We start from the raw sequence: 19,191 nt of genomic DNA, 5'->3' as shown, positions 1-19,191 counted from the left end.
TACTATTCCTATTTTTCTTTTTGTCTCACGGCATTCCACTGGTTTTTTTCTTATTTATTTTAATAATCATAAACTACTCTTGATGTATTAAGATTATACCCCAGCCTAACATAATAATTTTACAAAAATGTTTTGATATGTGGAATTTTTTATTTTTTGGCTGCGTTGGGTCTTTGTTGCTGTGTGTGGACTTTCTCTGGTTGTGGCGAGTAGGGGCTACTCTTTGTTGCAGTGCGCAGGCTTCTCATTGTGGTGGCTTCTCTTGTTGCAGAGCACGGGCTCTAGGCGAATGGGTTTCAGTAGTTGCAGCATGTGGGCTCAGTAGTTGGGACACGCAGGCCCTAGAGTGCAGGCTCAGTAGTTGTGGCGCACGGGATTAGTTGCTCCATGGCATGTGGAATCTTCCCGGACCAGGGATCAAACCTGGTGTCCCCTGCATTGGCGGGCGGATTCTTAACCACTGTGCCACCAGGGAAGTCCTGATACATGAAAATTTGAATGTCGTAGTACATAAAGGAAAGCACTTTTGTAAGGTGGTGGGGAGCCTTGCTTGTAAATGAGGCAAAAGGAATAATTGAGAGAAAAACAAGTAAATAGAGTAGGCAGAAGTATAAGGGGGTTTCTCATCTAGTTTCAAAAACCCAATGAGCTGTTGCTTAGTTTCTTCCTCAAGTTTTATGTGGTAGTCTTCTTTGAACCATATATTTGAAACCCATACTGCTTGAAAAATAGATTAGTCTAAGTGAAATTTTTGAAATTTTTATTGTTATATACATATTCAGTAGGGAGCAATGTTCCCTTTAACTTTTTTCTTTTTCTTTTTTTTTGCGGTACCCGGGCCTCTCACTGTTGTGGCCTCTCCCGCTGCGAAGCACACCGGACGCACAGGCTTAGCGGCCATAGCTCATGGGCCCAGCCGCTCTGCGGCATGTGGGATCTTCCCGGACCGGGGCACGAACCCATGTCCCCTGTATCAGCAGGCGGACTCTCAACCACTGTGCCACCAGGGAAGCCCCCCTTTAACTTTTTTTAGTTGCGAGCAGATGAACATGCTACATAAGCAGCAAACTACAAAGATGGAACTTATATGGATGTTTTAATACTGTAACCAAATAAAGCTTTCAGTGGTTATTTGACACATTTAATGATATGCATAATTGTTACTGTGCTGCATGGTAATTAAGCTTAAATATAAATGACTGTGTTTATTATCAGTTTTCTTTAGCCAGACATCACATTTTTGGGACCAGCTTGAAGGAGGAAAAAATATGGCAGGCCCAGAAGCTTTTGCAAATATTTCTGGTTTAGAGATTTCAGTATTAGAGAGATTCGATGTTTGGGGACAGGTTTGCTCGTATCTTTAGTGTTCCTAATTCTGGAGGCCACAGACTTTCCTTTTCCCGTCCACTACTCAAGACCAAATACTAGGGGGAGAAATTGGGAAGATTCAGCCATTGCTTTACTTTCTCCAAATAGTTTTTTCTGCCTAGTAATTAAAGCTTGGGATGCAGAGGTCCCAGTCATTGATAGTCAGTGGACAGAGGACAGTTTCCTTCCCTGCTTAAGCCAACCCAGTTCCAGGTCTCAAGGTCTAAGCTGTCACAGGCCCTAGTATATATTTAAGTTGTCTGTTAACCCGGGTCTCTGAGAATTTCTGAACCTGTCTTTTTCATGTTTTCCCAATCTAGGCTGTCTACCGCAAACAGAAATATCTAATATCTATGAAACAAAATGAAATAAAAGCAAATTTAACATCATTATGAAACCAAATGAAAGTATGATAGCTTAGTATATGCTTTTTTCCTGCCAGACCTGCCTTCCACTCCACCTATACCCTTCCAGCCCCAAATGAGATGCATATTTTTACCCCTGGAAAAGTAGTGTCAAGTCAAAGATTCTACAACTTGGAAGAAACTATAACTGGGAATCATTCCTATTCCTGCTATAACTTTCTAGGGATGATTTCTAGTCTGTGCAACTTGGCTGTGTGTAATGAAGCATTTGTTGGTCAAATGTTTCTACATCTATGGTACTAAATTTTTGTACTGTCTAAAAGGATGAAGTAATATTGGGAAAATGTCCTGATACTACTTTTAGAATCTTCTGTTTGCCAGTTCATTATTGGTTGATAGTAGTCTTTGTATCAGCTGTTATTCAGCAATAAACCTACCTAATGTTTGACGTTGCTTTACCTTTTATAGAGTACTTTTACATGTATTACTTCATAATTCACTAATAAATCATCTTTGTTAGGGAGGTGCTATTTTCAGGAAGGAAAGTTCTGAGTTCAGAGAAGTGAAGTGACTCAAAGAGCTATAAAGAGGCTTGAATCCATATCTTTCTATTTATTTATATTTTACATCTTTCACAGATACCATCTGCCAAATCATTTAATGTAAAAACTGCACTATTAATGATTAAAACACATATAATAAAATTTAAATTAAATAACTTAGGTTATAAGTGTGGCAGATATTTAAATAAAGTTTAGGACAACAGCATACAGATTTTTCAAAATGGGTCAATTACGTCTTGTGGCAAATGAAAAATTGCCATCATAGATGGGAAATTAAACGATATGTTATATAGGCAACTGAGGGAAGAAAATTTGCCTTTGAATGCTGTTTATGTATTATGTTAGTATATCTATACCTTAAATGATAAAGTAGAAAAACTATACTATATGAAATACCCATGTATTTTATCTATTAGGTCAGTATTATATCTCTCAACAAAGATTTTTATTTTCAATTTCTCTTTCTGGTAGTTCATTGTTAGTGTATAGAAACGCAACTGATTTTTGTATACTGATTTTGTATCCTGAAACTTTACTGAGCTAATCAAAGATTTTAATATCAAGTCGATAATATTTTGAGAGGAAATGACTAATTTCTCCCATTTTTAAAAAATTTCTTTTCAGATATTTCAGTCAAGGGAAGAAATAGCTCTTCTCCTAAGATGGAATCTGTTGTTTGGGAATGTGGTTGATCAACTTGATCTGTTGGCCAAGTGGTGCCCTACGTAATAAAATGAAAAGAAGAGGCAAGATGATGTCATTTTCCCATATTGTGAAACCAAAAACAAATGCCTTTTGTGAGACCAAGTTAACAAACCTCTGACGGTGCAAAGAGTATTTCTGTTTGAAGAACTTAACAGAAAGATAGAAGAAGTACTTTCAAGCTGAGACCTGCGAGTGTATAGAGATCTAACATACATATTGAGTAGGCCTGATCATCTGATTCTCATTCAGTCGAGGAAGCATGGCTATGAGTTGGATCGTCTTCATTCTGTGGCCCTTGACTTTGTTTGTGGGGCATATAGGTGGGCACAGTTTGTTTTCTTGTGAACCTATTACCTTGAGGATGTGCCAAGATTTGCCTTATAATACTACCTTCATGCCTAATCTTCTGAATCATTATGACCAACAGACAGCAGCTTTAGCAATGGAGGTAAGACTTGATCTATTATTTGACATGTCGTAGAAAATGATTCTTGTATTGCCCTGTTAAACCAAGCTAATGAATGTGTCTGATAGACAACAGGAAAATAATGTTGTTTTTAACTACATCTTGTACGTTAAAAAGTTATGTATTTAGGTTCAAACTCTAATGGATTGAAGATTTCATGTTTGGGGAATGTTACTCATCTTAGTTTTCAGACATTATTCTTTTATAAAGAAATTTGAAACACTGGAACTTGGGAGATAATAGCCATTCAGAAGTTTAAAATTGTCCAAGTTATGATATGATTACATCTTTTCTGTTTTTGATAATAAAACTTTAAAGAACAGACTATACTAATAGTACTCATAATTCAGTTACTACATATTGAAGGTAACATGACTTTGAAAATGGGTTCTTTTGTTCAGCCTTAGGCTGGTGGTTTACAGTATCTGAATTTTCTTAAATAATTAAAATGATTTCCTGGTCTTACCATGCCCCTCTGCATGTGGGATCTTAGTTCCCCGACCAGGGATCAAACCCGTGTCCCCTGCATTGGAAGGCGGATTCTTAACCACTGGACCGACCACCAGGGAAGTCCCTCCCCGTAACTTTTTATTATGGAAAATTTCAGTTATATATTGATAGAAATGTATGGAGTGATATAATGAACACCATATACCCATCTTCCAGCTTCAAAAATTATCAACACTTAGCTAGTTTTGTTTCATTTATGACTGCACACCCACCTGGGTTGCTTTAAAGCAAATCCCAAACACCATAATTTCATCCATAAATATTTCCGTATATATCTCTATAAAGTAAGGACTCTTTCAAAATATGTAAACATCATACCTGTATCATCAGATGTACAATTAATGTTTAAATTACTCTTAGAATTTCACAGTTTATTTTACAGTTGACTTTTCAAATCAGAGATCATGCAATGCATTCAATTGATGTCTCAGTTTATAGTTTCTCTTTCCCTTACCCCTCTCCCTTTTTTCTTGTAGTATGTTTGCCCTATTTCTCATAGTTTTATTTTGCAGATTGCATCCCTGTGATGTTATTTACCATGTTCCTCTGTCTCTGTTTTTGTTTTGAAAGAATACTTCGTAGGCACATAATGTCTGCTTGTTACTCTGTAATTTTAGCAGCCATCGATCATCTCTTAGGTCAATAATTTTATTAGGGGTTTGCAAAATGGTGATATTCTAGTTCTGTCATTCTTCATTTCTCAGCCAGACTACTTTATAAACAGAAACTTCCTCTTTTTGACTATTGGACTATTAAGTTACTCTTGTGTTCAGTTTTTATAAGAAAGACAGGATAAACACTTGATTGTTTTCCTTTGTTTATTAGTTTTTAGGATAATAAATTGATTCACAAGAATCTTTCAAAAGTGACTAATGAGGTCTTTTTTTAAGTATCATTATGAACTCATGGATTTTTACCATATTTGATGTGTTTCAGTCCATTGCAGTTATTATTTTATTAGGGCTCAAATTGTTCTGTCTTTGGTAGTGGGAGCTGCTTCAAGGTAGCTCCTAAGTGTATTTGACACTACCCTAGTGGTTTCTAATAGCTTCCTTGCTTTCTGGTATGATCTAACCTCATTTCATAAAATTCTGCCTTAGACCTTGAATTATCAGGTTTTTTTAGGGAGCACTGGTTCCTTTTAGTTGGAAAGGATTTTCACGGACTGCTATCTGGGTGTTACGCTTATTGATACTAGGTTAGTCATTTTTAGGCCTTTTCATAGACAGAGCTAGGAAGTACTTTTTTAAAAAGAAAGTACATCATGAATTTATACTGATACTTGCAATTAAATCATATTGCAGAGTTTTTATTTAACAGTTTAAAATTTTAGTTTTGTTTCTCTCTTATACTGAAACCTTATTATATAGAGACATTATATAATTTCAGAATAATAGCAATATTATTACTAACAATGTAATTACTGAAAGCAGTTTTAGATTTCTTTCTACTTCTTTTAGTCCTTAGGGATGTATTTCACCAAGGATGTACAGTCAAATTACTGTGTTTTAAGTTACTTAAGTACTTCTCTGTTTGGTTTAATTCAATACACAATTTAGGTTTGTGTTTCATTTTGATTTTAAAGAATGACTTAAAATTTTTTTTTTTTGCTTAAGTTTGTTTTATAATTATGTTTCAGAACTTTATATATAGGACAAGGTACAATCAGAGAAGTCTAGTTTCTGGCCGTCTCCCCTCCACCTTATTCTTTCCTTCCGTTAGGGGGTAGTCTTTTTTAAAAGTTTTTTTGTTTATCCTTCCATTAAAAATTATAAATATAATATAACAATTATATAAAATGTTTATGCAGTGTCTATATTTATATATTCTTTCACTTTCCTTTGATATAGTGTCATACTGTTTGTTTTCTCTACCTTGCTTTTTTCACTTAACAATATATCCTGGATATTCCATAGTAGCGTTTATAGATATTCCTCAAAAAGATTTCTTTAATTATGGCAGAATATACATAACATAAAATTTACCATTCCAATCTTTTTTGGGTTTTTTTGGCCGCACCGTGCGGCCTGCGGGATCTTAGTTCCCTGACCAGGGCTTGAACCCCTGCCCTTGGCAGTGAAAGCACAGAGTCCTAACCACTGGACCACCAGGGAATTCCCCCATCCCAACAATTTTTAAGTGTGCAGTTCAGTGGCATTAAGTACAGTTGCCTTGGTATGTCATCACACTATCCTTCTCCAGCACTTTTTCAGCTTCCAAAACTAAAATTCTGTACCCATTAAACAATAATTTCCCATTCTTCCATTCCCCAGTCCCTGGCAACCACCATTCTTTCTTTCTTTTTTTCTTTTTCTCTGGATTTGACTACTCCAGGGAACTCACCAGTGGTCCAGTGGTTAGGACTTCGTGCTTTCACTGCTGCGAGCCCAGGTTCAGTCCCTGGTAGCAGAACTAAGATCCCACAAGCTGGGCCGCTTGGCCAAAAACAAAAAGAAATTGACTACTCCAGTACCTCATTTAAGTGGAATCATACAATATTTGTCCTTTTGTGATTGGCTTATTTCACTTAGCATAATGTCTTCAAGATTCATCTGTGTTGTAGCATGTGTCAGAATTTCCTTCCTTTTTAAGGCTGAATAATATTTCATTGTATGTATATACAAAACATTTAGTTTAGCCATTAATTCATCAGACAGTTGGGTTGCTTCCACTTTTTTGGCTGTAGTGAATATAAGCTGCTATGAATATGGATGTATAAATATCTGTTTCTCTGCTTTAAACTTTTTCACACCCAGAAGTGAAATTTCAGGATAATATGATAATTCTATGTTTAATTTTTTGAGGAACCACCACAGTTTTGCATAGCAGCTGCTCCATTTTACATTTCTACCAACAGTGCACAAGGGTTCCAATATCTCTATATCCTTACCAGTGCTAGTTATTTTCTGAGTTTTTTGTTTGTTTGTTTGTTTTGTTTTGGAATAATAGCCATTCTAATGGGTACGAGATTGTCCTCATTTTTTTTTTTATAAATTTATTTATTTATTTTATTTTTGGCTGCATTGGGTCTTTGTTGCTGCACACGGTCCTTCTTTAGTTGTGGGAAGCGGGGGCTACTCTTCATTGTGGTGCGTGGGCTTCTCATTGCAGTGGCTTCTCTTGTTGCAGAGCACGGGCTCTAGGTGCGTGGGCTCAGTAGTTGTGGCTCGCGGGCTCTAGAGCATAGGCTCACTTAGTGTGGTGCATGGGCTTAGTTACTTCGTGGCATGTGGGATCTTCCTGGACCAGGAATCGAACTCGTGTCCCCTGCATTGGCAGGTGGATTCTTAACCACTGCACCACCAGGGAAGCCCCTGTCCTCATTTTTTAAATTCAGTTCTTACTGAAGGACATTTGCTTTTGAAAGCAGAGCTTGCTGTTGATGTCCTTATTCATCTTTGTAGGGCCAGCAGCTAACATAGTGCCTAACACATAATAATTGCTAAAGAAATGTTTGAGTGAGTTAATGAACTTTATAAACTGTGTCTTCTGTAAGAGGTGGTGGTAGTCATGGTTGTGGTTATAGTGCTGTACCTAAGCACTTAATCTCTTGGAGTTGTAATTGATAAATAGTGATGGGCTTTTTGGCGATGGTAATGGTAATCCTCATACCAATACCAAAGATACCACTTTCCTGTGAATGCTAATATTTTACTTTGCCCTTTTTTGGCAGGGGGTGGGGGGAGTGGAGATCAAAATGACTTGAAGCTTTCAACATTGTGTTTACACTTATAAGTGGGGTAATTAAGAAAAAAATAAAGCAAACCAACTCTCATCTCTAGACCTCTCATGTTCTTTCTGCCTTAATAGTCTCATCTCCATCTTTGCCTGTCATATTCTAATGGTTGTACTTGATGCATTAATAAGTAGAAAAAAAAGGAGTGGATAATAAAACATTTCGTGTAGTATCATCCTGTTTTTGTTGAAGAAAAAAAAGCATGTTCATGTAGAGTAAGTGATCTGGAGAGATTTTTGCCAAGGCCAACAGTGATTGTTCCTGAATTAGCACAATTTATTTGTGTTTTCTATGTTTTTCATTTAATGTTTGTATCAGTATTTTCTGATTTTTCTGTAAGAAACACATTGTGTTTTCAAAATAGTAAAATTAGTACAGAAACTTTATTTTTAAAAATCTCAGCTGTCCTTTTTTGTCTACCTCCCAGTTGCAGTGTCTAAGACTTAGTATTTATTAAGTGTATTTTGATTGAATGACTGAAACTTAAGGAAGAACTTGGTAAATGCCATAAATAGGCATAAAGTGCTAAGAGGATTCAAAAGAGAAAAGGATCATATGTAGCTACAGATAGCTGCAGATCATATTTGAATTAACCTTGAAAGACAGGTGGATTTTCTGTTTGTTTTTAAGAGAATAATATACCCCTTTCTACCAATAATTAACATTTTGTGGATAGGCTTCTTAGGAAATGAAATTTCTTTGATTATGTTTATTCTTGAAATTCATTGCTTATATCTTTAGAATATATGCATTATCCAGCAGATTTACCTCTCTTATTATCTTTTGTTTAGGTTAATATTAATAAGGCGGTTTTCCCTAAGCAAACAACAATCTAGTGAATTGGATTGAGAAGCCTATTGTGTGACAGGGAAACCAACCAGGAATTAAGAAACTTCTAAATTGAAAAATGTACACACAAGTAGTGGAGAGTTAATTGCATTTAGTTATTTCTGACTATAGGAAAAAAATAGCTTTTAAAATTTTGATTGATTTTCTTGTGTGACAAATCACTTTAAAGGAATGCCTTAAAAATACTTATTTTAAATTAAATTACTAAGTGTGATGGAATTTGGTTTGTGAAGTTTTATCTTTTTTTTTTTTTTTTTTTTTTTTTGCGGTACTCGGGCCTCTCACTGTTGTGGCCTCTCCCCTTGAGGAGCACAGGCTCCAGACTCGCAGGCCCAGGGGCCATGGCTCACGGGCCCAGCCGCTCCGCGGCATGTGGGATCTTCCCGGACCGGGGCACGAACCCGCGTCCCCTGCATCGGCAGGCGGACTCCCAACCACTGTGCCCCCAGGGAAGCCCGTGAAGTTTTATCTTTTGAGACAGACCATAATTTACAACTGTTCATGATATTTGAAAAAAGTTTACTTCCTGAAGAAAAGTCAAATTTTATGGGCAGCTCTGGAAACTCCCCTTTGACTTAAGAAGATAAATATACGCCTGTGATAATGTCATCTTTCTGCAAACCAGCGCACTGAAAGAGTATTGGAAAGTATTTAATATGCTGTCATAAGACATTTTTAAAAAGTAAGATTTGTAAAAGAAAAGCAAATCTGTGGGATTAAAGGTATTTTATTGCAAACCTAGAATTTTTTTAATATGTATATATAAAGTATAATTCTTAAAGTTTTAGACCTTTTCTCATTAGGAATTTTATTGTTACAAAAAAGTTTTTAAAAGGTCTTATTTTTAATCACTTAAAATTATTCTAAAAAGTTGTTTTTTAATAATTTCTCACTCTAATTTGGATCTGAAATAGAATGAATACCATTTTTGAATTTTCAATGCCATTCCACATTTGGTTTCACATTTAGTGAATTTAGTCATAATATTCCCAAACCTAGTAGGATACAGTTTCTATGGTTATCAGACCCTTTGTAGAGTGACAAAGATTGGAATTCTGATTCTCTTGAGTCAAATTTTGGCCTTTGACTCTGTCCCCTTTTCACACTCCTTGCTAAGCTTAGGCTGTTGCTATGCTTGAGGGCTTGTCAGCTAGAAGGTTCCTATGGTAACAGGAATGGAAATTTCAAAGAAGAAAGAGAATGAGAGCACAAAGGCTTGGTTGATTTGAATCTGAACAAAGAATAGAAGGTTCCATGTCTTGCACCTTTGTTGAAGAAAGCAGAAATTTAATTTTAGAAAGTTACTTTTCAGTTTGTAAACTTTGTATACCCTGGTCTTAATTTAGTGAATAAAAGTATTACTGCTTAGGGGAGTACTCAGTAAGAATCTTTTAAAAATTTAATCAGCTAAAGTTCCTTTTTTCTCCTTTATAGAGCTTTGATAGTATTCCTTATCTTAACATATTCTCAACTTTGCAGTATTCAGCCTAGCTCATTTAATTTTGATTTTGCTGAGGTTAAAAATTGTTAGGGTTAAAATCAAGGCAGTTTGCTTATTTGAAAAATATTAATTTTTTTTGTTTTTATGTAACAGCTTTATTGAGGTGTAATTTGTGTACAATAAATTGCACCCATTTAAAGTGTTCAATTTGATGAGTTTTGACAGATGTATACATCCGTGAAACCATCACCACTATCAAGATATAAAACATTTCCATCACCTCAAAAGCTTCCTTGTGTCCCTTTGTAGTCCACCTCCCTGAGTGCTCCCTGTTCCAAGCAACCACTGATCTGCTTTCTGTCATTATGGATTAGTTTTCATTTTCTGAGTTTTATATAAATGTAATTAATATAGTATCTACTTTCTTATGTCTGGTTTCTTTCACCCAGCATAGTGATTTAGAGATTCATGCATGTTTTGTTTTGCTTTTTAAAAACACCATTCCAATTGACAATTGACTTTCTCACTTGGAAGTTGAGAATGGGAAATCAGCAGGGTTCCTCATGTCCATCAAATAGGCCTTCTGCGGCTTTATTAATTTGCAACTCTTTCCTAATCTCCTTTTAAAATGTCTTTTACTGGGTTCTGTACTCTTTTTTTTTTTTTTTTTTGCGGTATGTGGGCCTCTCACTGTTGTGGCCTCTCCCCTTGTGGAGCACAGGCTCCGGACGCGCAGGCTCAGCGGCCATGGCTCACGGGCCCAGCCGCTACGCGGCCTGTGGGATCTTCCCTGACCGAGGCACGAACCCATGTCCCCTGCATTGGCAGGCGGACTCTCAACCACTGCGCCACCAGCGAAGCCCTGTGCTCTATTTTTAAATTTAATTTAATCTTTAAAAAGTTTTTTAAATTTTTGGCTGCATTGGGTCTTTGTTGCTGCATGCGGGCTTCCTGTAGTTGTGGTGAGCAGGGGCTACTCTTCGTTGTGGTGCACGGGCTTCTCATTGCAGTGGCTTCTCTTTGTTGCAGAGCACGGGCTCTAGGCGCGCGGACTTCAGTAGTTGTGGCACTGAGGCTCTGTAGTTGTGGCTTGTGGTCTGTAGAGCACAGGCTCAGTGGCACACGGGCTTAGTTGCTCCGCGGCATGTGGGATCTTCCCAGACCAGGGCTCGAACCCATGTCCCCTGCATTGGCAGGCGGATTCTTAACCACTGCACCACCAAGGAAGTCCCTATTCTTATTTGTATGTAATAAGACCATTTTACAGAGGAAAAACCTGAAATTTACAGAGGTTACATAGAACAAATTGGTTAAGCTCAAGGCCTCTGGATAAGAATGCAGAGGTTTAACTCTTGGGACTGTCTTTGTAGTTATGTGATCTTGGGCAAGCTACTTACCTTTCTGTGTCTCATTGTTTTTCACGTGTATTATAAAATGGGATGACTAATGATAGTACCTACCTTATGGGATTGTTGAGAAGATTAAATAAGATGTGTGAGGCACTTACAACACTGCCTAGCCTGTAGTAAGTGTCAGTAAATGCTAGCTGAGATACAGCACAAGGTACTTAAAGCTAACAAGTGGCAGAAGCATAAACTTATAGCTTTAGACTCAGTGCAAGCAGCACAAAATAGTCACTCAAGTCAATTTTATAATTCATGATGGGGCTCACAAATGGAGGTTTTACTAACATAGTAATTTCACGATATTGGATTAGTTGGTATTGTATGCATTGCTGAGGACCACGCAAGTTTGAGACTCACTTAAGGCATACATATGCATATATGTATGATGTATGTACATATATCAAAATAGTGCAGAGAGATTCTTTGTACTGTACCTAGTTTTCCCCCAGTCTTCCTATCTTATGTAACTATTATACAGTATCAAAACCTGGAAGTTGACATTGGTACAATCTATAGCCCTTATCATATTTCACCAGTTTTTACATGTAGTCATTTTTGTGTCTGTGAACGCACATGTACATGTGTGTATATTGTCTTTGCAGTTCTATCACACGTATAAATTCGTGTAGCCATCACTTTGGTTAAGATACAGAACTGTTTTAGTGCCACCGAGGAACTCCCTTGTGCTTCCTTTCTCCCTCCCCCCTTTCCTATTTCCAAGTAACCACTAATTTGTTCTCTAGCCCTATAATTTTGTCAGTTCAAGAATTTATATAAATAGAATCATATAGTATATATAATCTTTTGAGATTGGCTTTTTTAAATTTAGCATAATACCCTTGAGATCCATCCAAGTTGTTGCATGTATCAGTAGTCATTGTTTTCAGTTGCTTAGTAGTATTCCATTATATAGATGTTCTGCAATTTGTTTAATCATCCATTGACAGATACTGAGTTTTTTCCAGCTCTTTGCTATTACAAATAAAGCTGTTATGAACATTCCTGTACAGGTTTTTGTGCAGACATAAGTTTTCCTTTTGGGGGGATAAATGCCCAGGAGTGTGATTGCTGGATCGTATGATAAGCATATGTTTGGATTTTTAAGAAACTGCTCAGCTATTTTCCATAGCAGGTGTACCATTGTACATTCCCACCAGCAATGTATGAGAGATCTACTTTCTCAGCATTCTTACCACCATTTACTATTTTCACTATTTTTTATTCAGCTTTTATAATATGATGTGGTATCTCATGTGGTTTTAATTTGTATTTCCCTCATGTCTAATGATATTGAACATCTTTTCATATGCCATTCATATATTCTCTTTGATAAAATGTTCATGTCTTTAGTTCATTTTTCAATTGATTTGTTTTTCACTTTTGAGTTTTGAGAGTTCTTTATAAATTCTAGATACAAATCCTTTGTTTGATATGTGGTTTGTAAATAGTTTATCCTGGTCTATAGCTTGCCTTTTCATCCTTTTAACAAGGTCTTTAGGAAAACAGAAGTCTTAAATTTTAATGAAGTTCTATTTACCAATTTCTTTTCCCTCTTATGGACTGTGCTTTTGGTGTCATTTCTAAGAACTCTTCAGCCTGGGTCTGGAAGATTCTCTCTCTCTCTTAAGTTTTATAGCTTTATGTCTTACATTTAAATCCACGATCAATTTTGAGTTAATTTGTGTAAAGTAAGTTTCATTTTTTTGGCTGTGAATATCCACTAGCTTTAGCTAGTGGATATTTGTTGAACAGACTATCTATCCTTCCACCATTGAATTGCTTTTGCTTCTTTGTGAAAAATGAGTTGGTTATTCTTGTGTGGATTTATATCTATTTTCTGTATTCTGTCCTGTTTTATCTTTGTTTCTATTTTACCACCAATACCACAGTGTCTTGATTACTGTTAGCTATATAGTAAGTCTTAAAATTGGAGAGCATGATTTTTCCCACTTTCTTTTTCAAAATTGTTTCAGTTATTCTACTTCTTTTGTTTTTTTAATATAAATTTTAGAATAAGCTTGTCTTTAGCTCCTAAAAGCATGCTGGCTTTTGACAGAAATTTCATTAAGTCTAGGGATCATTTGGGGGAAGATTGACACCCTACATGTTGAATCTCCAGTCCATGAACAGTGTTGTTATGGATTGACTTGAGTCCCCCTAATAAGCCCTAACCCCCAGTACCTCAGAATGTGACCTTGTTTGGAAATAGGGTCTGGAGTAGTGGAGTACTGAGGTACTTCTACTCCAGTATGACTGGTGTCCTTATAAAAGGGAATTTTGGACACAGGCACACATAGAGGGAAGATATGTGAAGAGGCACAGGGGGAATGCTGTGTGAAGATCGGATTTATGCTGCCACAAGCCAAGGAACTTCTAGAAGCTAGGAGAGATACCTGGAACAGATCCTTCCCTAGCACCTTTAGAGGGAGCATGGCTCTGCCAGCACCTTGATCTCAGACTTTAGCTTCCAGAAATGTGAGACAATGAATTTCTGTTGTTTAAGCCACACAGTTTGTGGGACTTTGTTGCAGCAGCCCTAGCAAACCAGTATAACTGTGTATCTGTCCATTTATTTGTATCTTCCTTGATTTCATCAGCATTTTATAGTTTTCAGCATACAAGCCCTATACATGTCTTGTTGGACATATACCCAGGTGTTTCTTTCTTTAAAAATAAATGTGATTATAAATATATTGTTTTAACTTAGTTTCTACATGCTCATTATATATAAAAATGCAATTGTATATAGAAATACAATTTTTTGGTATGTTTTTCTTGTATTCTGCAACCTTGTTGAACTTATTAATTCTAGGATGAATACATTTTTTCTTCTTTTTTTTTTAAACTAATTTAAAAGTGTTTTTTGAGATTCCTTGAGATGTTCTATGTAGACAGTAATGTCATCTGCAAATAGGGACAGTTTTCTTTTTCCAATCTTTACACTTTTTATTTCTGTTTCTTGTTTTATTGTGCTGATAGGACTTCTAGTACTATGCTGAGTAAGAGTGGTGAGAGCAGGCATTCTTCCCTTGTTTCCAATCTTAAAGGTAGGAATCCAGTGTTTCACCACAAAGTATGATGTTAACTGTAGGGTTTTTGTATATGTACTTTATCAAGTTGAGGCAGTTACTTTCTGTATGTACTTTGCTGGAAACTTTTGAAAATCATGAATGCTTTTTCTGCATCATTTGGTATGATCATGTGATTTTTTTCTTTGTTATTAGCCTGTTGATTTGGTGGATTACATTGATTGATTTTTGAATATGGAACCAGCTTTGGATTTCTGGAACAAACCGTACTAGGTTGTGGTATATAATGCTTTTAATCTATTTTTGGACTTGATTTGCTACTATTTTGTTAAGGAATTTTGCATTTTGTTCACTGGGGGTATTGGTCTGTAGTTTTCTTCCTTTGTATTATCTTTGGCTTTAATATTAAGTAATCCTGACTTCATAGAATTTGTTGGGATTAGTTCTCTGCTATTTTCTGGAAGAGATTGTGTAGAATTGGTATTCTTTTAAAATTGTTAGTTAGATTTTACCAGTGAAACCATCTGGCCTGGATATCTTTTTTAGGAGGTTTTAAACTACAGATTCAATTTCTTGAATAGTTAGAAGACTATTCAGATTATCAGTTTCATCTTGGGTGAGTTTTGGTAGTCTGGCTTCTGAGGAATTGGTCCACTTCATCTAAATTGTCTAGTTTACATGCATAGAGTTGTTTGTAATATTCCTTATTGTATTTTTAATGTCGGCAGTCTCTAGTGATATCCTCTTTCATTCTTGATATTGGTAAGTTGTGTTCCTTTCTCTCATTCTTTTTTTAATCATTGTTAATAGAAGCCTATCAATTTTACTGATATTTTCAAAGAACCATCTCTTGGGTTGAGTGATTTTTTTTTTTTTTTCCTATTGCCCTTCTTTGTTTTCAGTGTCATTGATTTCTCTTCTTTATTATTTCCTTCCCTTTGCTTTTGGTTTATTTTGCTCTTTTTGGTTATTATGAATAATGCTACTCTGATATGAACATTCATATACAAATTTTTGCTTGAACATGATTTTAAATTATTTTGGATATATTCCTAGGAGTGGAATTGCTGGATCATGTGGTAATTTTATGTTTAACTTCTTGAGGAATCGCCAAACTGTTTTCTCTATTGGTTGCCTTATTTTACATTCCCATCAGCAAATGTATGGGGGTTCTGATTTCTTACTAACACTTGGTATTTTCTGTTTTTTAGATGGGGTTGTGGGTGTGATGTTGTATCTCATTGTGGTTTTGATTTGCATTTCCTAATGACTAATGACATTGATCATCTTTTCATGTGCTTATTTGGTCATTGCATGACTCCTTTGGAGAAATGTTTGTTCAAGTGTTTTTGCCCATCTAAAAAATTGGTTTGTTTTTTTTTGTTGTTGAGTTACAGGAATTCTTTATGTATTCTGGACACTAGACCCTTATCACATATGATTTGCAAATATTTTTCACTGTGTGGATTGTCTTGTTCACTCTCCTTCTGATAGTGTCCTTTAATACACAAGAGGTTTTAATTTTGATGAAGTCCAATTTATTTTTTCTTTTGTGCTTGTGTTTTTGGTGTTTAAGAAACCATTGACAAATCCAAGGTCATGAAGACTTACCCTTATGCTTTCTTCTACAGGTTTCATAGATTTTGCTCTTACATTTAGGCCTTTGATCCATTTTGAGTTAATTTGGATGTGATGTGAGGCAATCAGCCAATTTTATTCTTATGCATGTGAATACTCGGTTGTCTCAGCACCATTTGTTGAAGAGACTATTTTCGCCCCATTGAGTGGTCTTGGTACCTTTGTGAAAATTAATTGACACACATGTGAAGGTTTATTTCTGGATTCCCAGTTGTATTCCATTGGTCTGTATGTCTAGCATTATGCTAGTACCATACTGTTTTGGTTACTATATCTTTGTAATAAGTTTTAAAGTGGGAACGTTTTGTTCTTTATTTTCAAGTTTGTTTTGACTGCTCGGAGTTTCTTGCATTCCATAAGAATTTCAGGATCCACTTCTCCATTTTGGCAAAAAAAGGCCATTGGGAGTTTTGAAGGGACTACATTGAATCTGTAGATCAGTTTATGGAGTATTGCCATTTTAACAACATTAAGTCTTCCAATCCATGAATATGGGAAGTTTTTATGTTTATTAGGTCTTCTTTGATTTATTTCAACAGTATTTTGTAGTTTTCTGTTTTGCATCACATTGGTTAAATTTATTCCTAAGTATTTATTCTTTTTAGTGCTCTTATAAATGGAATTGTTTTTTAATTTTCTCTTTTGGCTTTTTTTGAAGTTTATTTTTAATGTATTTACTACAGTTGTATTTCTATCAACTGTAGAAATACAGTTGATTTTTTTTTCTATATTGACTTTGTATCCAGTGACTCTAAATTTATTTATTTGATGGTTTATAGATTACTTTAGATTTTCTTTGTAACAACCATGTTTTGTTAGTCTGGTTCAATTAGGAGACAGAACCACTCAGTGATTTAAACAAGGGAAGTGTAATATGAAGAATTAATAAACTATTAAAGAAGAATAATTATAAGATATATAGAGAGCTCTACAGGGTTCTCTAGGGCTGAGGGACAATCTTAGAAGGGGCCCCCACCCCAAGGCTAAGACCTTAGTTGTACAGGATATAGTTACAGCTCACTAGGTAGCAGAGAACATCACAGGGTTGCTTGGGCCAGAGCTGGTCCACAGTTACCAGGCAAGCAGGACGCAACCCTTCAGGGGCATAGGCAAGTATTGGGTAAATAGAGAGAGTCAGGGCACTGCTGCGGGCAGGAGGCCTTGAGCCTACAGTGTCTATTTTGGGAGGGCTACAGGAAGGTGTTTACTAGGCTGGGCTGGGACTGTGAGGTTGATGAAGGATCATTCTAGGCACATGGGCATAGATTTCCTCACATTTACACTGCTGACTATGCAGCAGCCCCAACCAACAAGAGAAGCCCCCTTCATCCTGCAGTATTTCTCCAACACTCTATTGAGACAGCTTAAAATCATGCTCACTGTAAAGAAGAAATGATGAAAGGAATCCCATTCATTATCACAGAGCATGTGTTGAAGGGTGAGTTTGGAACTGAGAGATACAAATTTGGTAACTGGAGCACATGTCATCTGTGAATAATGACAGTTTCTTCCCAGTTCATATACCTTTTATTTCTTCTTTCTTTCTTTCTTTCTTTTTTTTCCCTGACAAAGCAAGAGACTTTATTAGGAAGGGGCTCCTGGGTGGAGAACAGCAAGGTAAGTGAACCCAGGAGAACTGCTCTCTGTATTTCTTTCCTTCTAATCCTTTACCTTTTATTTCTTCTTGATGCCCTAGCGAGGACTTCCAATACAGTGTTTAATAGGGTGGTGATAACAGGTACTTTTGCCGCATCTTTGATCTCAGGGGACGCTTTCAGTCATTTACTACAAAGTATGAGGTTTGCTGTGGTTTGCTGTATATGCTTTCTATAGGATTGAGGAAATTCCCTTCTTAGTCTGTTAAGAGTTTTCATAATAAATGGGTGTTGGATTTCATCAAATGCTTTTATTGCCTCTGTTGAATAGATTGTGTGATTTCCTGCCCTTTTTCTGTGAATGCCATTAATTGCATTAACTGATTTTTCAAATGTTAACCAGCATTGTATCCTTGGAACAAAACTTTATTTGGTGTGATATATTATTCTTTTTTATATTGTTCTGGATTAATTTACTAATTTGGGTTATGATTTTTACATCTATGGTCATGAAATGTGATTTTCCTTTCTTATATAGTCCCTGTTGGGTTTTGTTATAAAAATTATGCTGGTTTTGTGAGGTGTGAGGTGAGTTGAGAAAGTTTCCTTTTTGGGGGAAGAGTTTGTATGTGATTGCTGTAACTTCTTCCTTAAACATTTGATAAATTTTTTCTAGTGAAACCATCTTGGCTTGGAGTTTTTTTTGGGGAGATAGTTTCTAATGGTGGCTTAAATTTCTTCATAAGTGTGGATAGAAAACTAGATTTTATATTTCTTCTCTTATGATTTTTGGTAAATTGTGATCTTTTTCCAAGGAATTAGTTCATTTCATCCTAACATGTCGAATTTATTATTTATAGTATCCTCATTATATTTCTAGTAATTTTCTGTCCTTCATTCCTAATATTGGTAATTTGTGGGTTTTTTCCTCTTTTACTAATTATTGCCTTTTTTCTGCTTTCTCTAGGTTTGATTGGCCATTCTTTTTCCAGCTTCTTGAGATGGAGCTTACCATTGATTGTTTTTCAGGCTTTCTTATTTTCTGACATATGCATATCAGGTTATAAATTTCCTCTGAGTATAGCTTTTGCTGACATTTTATTTATTGTCTTTACTACGTAATTCTAAATGTAGATTATACATATATATAAACATTAAAATGTAATACATATAATATATGATTATATACAATTTAAATTTCAGTTATGATTTCCTTTGTTGATTATGGGTTATTTAGAAGTTTTTTTGTCTAATTTCCAAACAGCCAAACAGTTGAGTATTTTCTAGGGTTCTTTTTGTAATTGATATCTACCTTAATTCAATTTTAGTCATAAAACAGTCTGGTTTTAGTACTAAGAAGTTTTTTTGTGGCTTATTTTAGGACTTACAATATGGCCAGTTTTGGTAAAGATTCCATGTGTATGTTAAATAGGTTCCACTCATTGTTGGGTGCCATGATTATAAATATGTTGTTTAGGTCAAGTTTGTAATTGACTTGTTTAGATTTTCTGTTTTCTCAT

At 35.7% G+C, this 19,191-nt stretch overlaps 1 protein-coding gene across 1 annotated transcript in view; it reads left to right on the top strand.

The window, feature by feature from the left end:
- Window positions 1-1,981: 1,981 nt before the first annotated feature.
- FZD3 (frizzled class receptor 3) overlaps window positions 1,982-19,191 on the top strand; it is a 90,571-nt gene continuing 73,361 nt past the window's right edge. The window contains exon 1 of the mRNA XM_022594962.3: window positions 1,982-3,449. Within this exon, the coding sequence (XP_022450670.1) occupies window positions 3,261-3,449 (189 nt within the window). The 5' untranslated portion in view covers window positions 1,982-3,260. The remainder of the gene's footprint in view (window positions 3,450-19,191) is intronic.

The sequence above is a fragment of the Delphinapterus leucas genome, chromosome 6 (assembly GCF_059928025.1).
Source record: "Delphinapterus leucas isolate spDelLeu-1000000601 "Yukka" chromosome 6, BTC_Dleu_Yukka2, whole genome shotgun sequence".
Classification (NCBI taxonomy): domain Eukaryota; kingdom Metazoa; phylum Chordata; class Mammalia; order Artiodactyla; family Monodontidae; genus Delphinapterus; species Delphinapterus leucas.
This window is presented reverse-complemented; position numbering and strand designations above follow the sequence as displayed.